At 44.3% G+C, this 4,724-nt stretch overlaps 1 protein-coding gene across 1 annotated transcript; it reads right to left on the bottom strand.

The window, feature by feature from the left end:
• Positions 1-519: 519 nt before the first annotated feature.
• On the bottom strand, positions 520-3,428 carry LOC115310313 (P2X purinoceptor 7-like). Its single transcript, XM_040223191.1, has 3 exons — positions 3,255-3,428; positions 1,458-1,682; positions 520-673 (listed from the first exon to the last, which is right to left on the bottom strand). Exons 1-3 carry the CDS (start codon positions 3,293-3,295, stop codon positions 520-522), a joined length of 420 nt encoding a protein of 139 aa, XP_040079125.1. The 5' UTR covers positions 3,296-3,428.
• Between the last annotated feature and the right edge of the window lie 1,296 nt (positions 3,429-4,724).

The raw sequence follows: 4,724 nt of genomic DNA, 5'->3' as shown, positions 1-4,724 counted from the left end.
CAGATTCTGCATTGCCATTTTTCTTATTGGTGACATGGGAGTATTCCAGTGCATAAGTTGTCCGGTATCCAGACTGTACTAGAAAATCGAGGTCTTATCACACGTGATGATTTTTTTTTTAGAAAGTTGAGTTTTGCTGTGAATCGTTCCATGAAGTTAGTACAAATGTGTTTCCAGGTGCCTTTCTGTTCCTGACTGAGCAAAACGTGAAAATTAGTAAAATTTTCTGCAACAATTGGTGATCAAGTATTTGTTGGTAACAGACATGGGAAGCGCACTTGAACCGAGTTAACGGGAGGACTTGCAGCAGAACCAGACTCAGTGAGAAAGGTCAAGACGTGTTGCAAGAAGTATATTTTTCAGTACAATACGGAAACGGACCATCTTGTATATTCGACCTACATCACCCTGTTCTGGTTTTGTGTTGTATAATAAATGTGTGTTGATTCCAGGCCGTTTTTGTCTAGCCACATCAGTTATAGCATGATGTAAAGGAGTTCTTCATATGGCAGATACCTTTTATTTCTTGAAACCGACATAACTTCCATCGGTGGATGGGAACTCTCGTCGAATTCGTTGCACGGCGCAACTGGGCAGTGGCACCCGGTTACCGCGCCCCAGCTTAGGGTGAACCCACCAAGTGAATTGCCGGAAGGCAGTGTAGCGGTGCCTCCTAAAATGAGATGATTGCATGAAGTACCAGTCAGTTGCCAGTTCAAGAGAATATAATAGAACCTAACTGCAATTTACAAAAATGTTCTCAATATCTAGTTACATGGTAGCAATATCGATAATGCAGGTAGAAGCATACCTTTGTATTTTTTATTACTTGTCATCACCGAGGTCAATCAGTCATTGGCATTTATAAAAATTTACTTCTCGTTACGCAATTTTGTTATTTTTTCCTTGAGATATCGCACCCAACCATGCTGCAATGATGACCTGTATATGTACCAGTTGCTATCTGTATTATCTGAAATGCTATGAATACAGCGATGGACGAGCTTGAAAGCAAATTTTATTGAGTAGTAAACTCTTCATAGATTGTGCATGTTTACACATGCGTTTTATTTGGTGACAACTATTTTCTGCCATGTTGCAAAAGATAGAGTAGCTGCGATAGTGCTTTAACTGTCAAAGCTAGTTGTGCGATAGCATTTGATTGAGAATAAACACAAAGCCATGTGCTTTTGCAGCAGTGTGTAGCTGAAGCACGGTGGAAGCTACATTTGCCTCGACAATGCAGCACAAAACAGGTGATGCCGAGTACAGTGCAGGCAATACAAGTTACAGAACTCTTCTATGGTGGTTTATCCTTTTATCTTACAAATCCAGAAAAAAATGGAGCATAAGAAAACTGGAATCATGGAATGTTGATTTCTGAAGGAGAGGCAGTATCAAGTGAGAAAATCATCTTGCTTACATCATGACTTCTGCTAGAATTATAATATACATACTCTTGTGGGCCCCTGTCTCCTGCATCAAGAGGGCAGAAGTACCGGAGCTTGAGGTACTCTAGGTCCAAGATGTCGGTGTTTGGGCAATACAGCTCGAACAAGGGGTGCTTTGTTACACAAGGCACCCCCTGGTCACTGCACATACGCACCACATTGTGCAACTCCCTGCAGCACACCGACTCCTCGACTGTCTGCATTGGTCTGCAGACGCTGCCACAGGAGCACCTGTTAGTACAAAGAGATTTGTTTTTCTATTTATTCACCCTTAATATTCTCGAGACCTACAAAGTGTGTGGTATGTACAAATATGTTCGTGAAAAAGTACTAAATTCGCACAACCTTCACAACGTGTGTTCTTTACATCTTTGGTTTGCAAGCACTCACAGTAGATTACATTCCTTCAGGGAAGATTAGTAGCCGAGCATGTTGAACGGAACATGAAATCGCAGAACCAGCTGGGGATGCTGGGCTCTGTCCATCCCTCTCCTGTTCGATCTCGATGAGCATCGTACCGCCGTGTACCGTTACTACATGACATATTGCACTGACGCAATGTCTCGGCTACAGTGTGAAGCACTGTTGCTGCACTACGGCAGGCAGTCTTCAGCGATAAGTGTGAGCGAAGATGCTACCAGAGCGAGCGCGATGCTTTGAGCGGGACCGCTGCGCACGCGTGAAGGGGAAACGTCGTGCAAAACCACCTCGGGCTTGTAGCATGGCAGCACTGGTTACGTACGCACTTGCGGCGGAGCACCCGGGCAGATTGTGTTGCTACATCACGAAAATAAAAAGCGCGAAAGACGAGGACAAGTGGAAGACTACACAGGACAAGGGTTTGTCCTGTCTAGTCTTCCCCTTCTCCTTGTCTTTCGCGCTTTTTTATTTTTGTGATGTTTACCCAACTAGGCCAACAAATTATTTCGCTAAAGATGTTGCCTGCACGATCCAGCCCACGCGCGGGGAAAGCTCTTTCGAAGGCCACACGCGCTTTTTGGTTCGAAACTTGCGTTTTTATACATCTTTCAGTCCTTCCATAAAAGCGTTTCGCGGCACATTCATTGCCGTCTTCGTGCGTACGTACACTTTTGAATAGCCGCCGTTGCAAGCGTACTTTAGCTACTGATCTTTGTTAACGCGAGCGCTCCTTCGACAAAACCACGTTTCGCAAGCTTACCAACAGAAGTTACACGCTAATACAACGACCTGGTTTAGACAGCGTACTTTCATCATTCATGACAGCGCGGCTAGCGCGCTGTCATTAAATCGTCTCGCTGCTTTATTACACGTGCGCGCGCGAATGCATTCGCGGACTCTTCTGTGACTAGGCTCACCTAGTGTGCCTCAATGTCCTTCTGTTTAGGGTGATGCCACCCTTTGTAGTACCCGATGCCGACAGCACGCGCTCACGGGTAAAATACAAAGAAATCGACGAAAACAAAATGTCGCCGGAGCACAGTCAGCGCCACGAGCGCGTGCAGGGACACGTTCTTTCACACGCTTCTGAACAAAAAGTAAAAATAAAAGTGTGAGACAAAATGGCCAGATGTCTCCACCCTAAGCAAAGCGCACATGAAGGCACCCTAGGCTCACCAATTCGCCGTGCCGACGCGCCGGGCTGCTGGTGGATGTGGGCTGCCTGGCCAGCCTGGCGTTTCCGGAGAGTCGGACGACTCCTCGTCTGTTGCGGACGACGATGCCGAAGGATCGTACAGATATGGCTCTAAGCCGAATCGCTTTTCCCCCACCATAGCCACTAGCGATCTGTTGACGTCTTCGTCTTCGCTAATGTCATCGTACCCACTGCCGCTGCCACCACTCTCGTCATGTAGACACGCCATCGCACACTCAAGGCAGTTGAAGCAGCTCTGACACCTCCGCCCCTCCGCGCCTCTGCTGCCTCTGCTGGCCCCGCGATATCTACAGCCCTTGGGTACTTCGACAAAGCGAGATTGTAACGCGTTGACGCCTCCAAGTGGCAAAACTCGTCTCTACGGTACGCTTGGTCGTCCGAGGCATGATGACGTCAAGACGTCTGCCGGATCTCCCGAGATGCATCGCGCACCTCCATGGCTGATTTTGAAGCGCTCGCCAAAATCGCGGCATTTAGAGCATAAAATATAGCCATCTGCTCAAAATACGACCGTGCGATTATTCATTACAGGCTTAGCTGATGATATTGAACTAATTTCTTGATGTTTTCTCTATATTTCAAGTTTCGATTCCGTATCCCTTTAAGGCCACGGTCCCACTGAATGTGGCAGTTTAGGTACTTTTTGGCAGGTCATTACTAATCTCCTTTTAAATACTGTTTTGTGGGATTAATGTCATTCGAAAGGCAATGCAATCCTCTTTCATTCGACATTATGTATGTGTTGGTTTTTACTGTTCATGCGCGTTTGTAGCGTTGCGAATATGATGGCGCGGACCCTCACTTGCTCCGCTAGTTCATGTTTTATGAACGATCCATTAAAGATAGCACGGTTCCAATATAGCAGTTTTGTTAAGATGATGTCGGAGCAGAATGTAACGATACACTTTTTTGGTATTTGCACTACTTTGTTTTTTTCATCCCTCCAAATATTGCCCTAAAATTGACATTTTTCATCACAAATATGTTTTTAATGACAAGCGCTAGGGCAATGAAATTAGCTACGGTTGTAGTGCTTATAATTGGTAATATGCAGAAAAAAGTTTGATGCTGTGTAAAATTTTTTTGTTTAGATATTTTATATCAAACGTAGCACTTTTTTGTGCTTCGAGTCATGGTACTTCAAATGCCGCTGAGGAAATAATTAAGCTATGACAAAATCTTTTATAACATTTAGAGCTGCAATGGTTTTCCAAGAGGTGGACGATAGCTTTTTTTCATTTTCAAAGTCATAACGCTCCAGGAGCCCTTCAAGCTCACCTGTTTTTGATGCATATCTTTTTTGGACATCAAACAGATTTATTGGCATCTAATAGCAGTATTGTTAGGAATAGATATACATTGCGATGTATTAAATTTTCACAATGATCTTGCTTTGGTTTCTTAATAGGTGTAGAGCTTAGCTAATTTTAAAAACAATTAAAAACTGTTTGGGTGTTTTGTTGCGCTACCTGGCGGATGGCAGACAAACTGCTGATTTCTAGTGTTCAAAAAATTTCCGAGGGCGGCTTTGGCGTCTGTATCATCATCAATCTCCGTGTCTTTTTACCTTCACATTTAAAAAATATATTGGAAGATTTACTATCGATAAATGAATGGGTTAAGTACTGGGTCCGATT

The sequence above is a fragment of the Ixodes scapularis genome, unplaced genomic scaffold, assembly GCF_016920785.2.
Source record: "Ixodes scapularis isolate PalLabHiFi unplaced genomic scaffold, ASM1692078v2 PGA_scaffold43__4_contigs__length_2004386, whole genome shotgun sequence".
Taxonomy (NCBI): domain Eukaryota; kingdom Metazoa; phylum Arthropoda; class Arachnida; order Ixodida; family Ixodidae; genus Ixodes; species Ixodes scapularis.
Note: the sequence above shows the minus strand (reverse complement) of the source record. Positions and strands in the feature narration are given on the sequence as shown.

Excerpts from the sequence above, each read along its gene's own strand:
- LOC115310313 (XM_040223191.1), bottom strand. The coding sequence starts at position 3,295 with ATGGCGTGTCTACATGACGAGAGTGGTGGCAGCGGCAGTGG. Across the intron at positions 1,683-3,254 it reads AGTGGTGGCAGCGGCAGTGG|GTGCTCCTGTGGCAGCGTCT; the intron begins GTACGATGACAT and ends TTGTACTAACAG. Across the intron at positions 674-1,457 it reads GGAGACAGGGGCCCACAAGA|GAGGCACCGCTACACTGCCT; the intron begins GTATGTATATTA and ends ATCTCATTTTAG.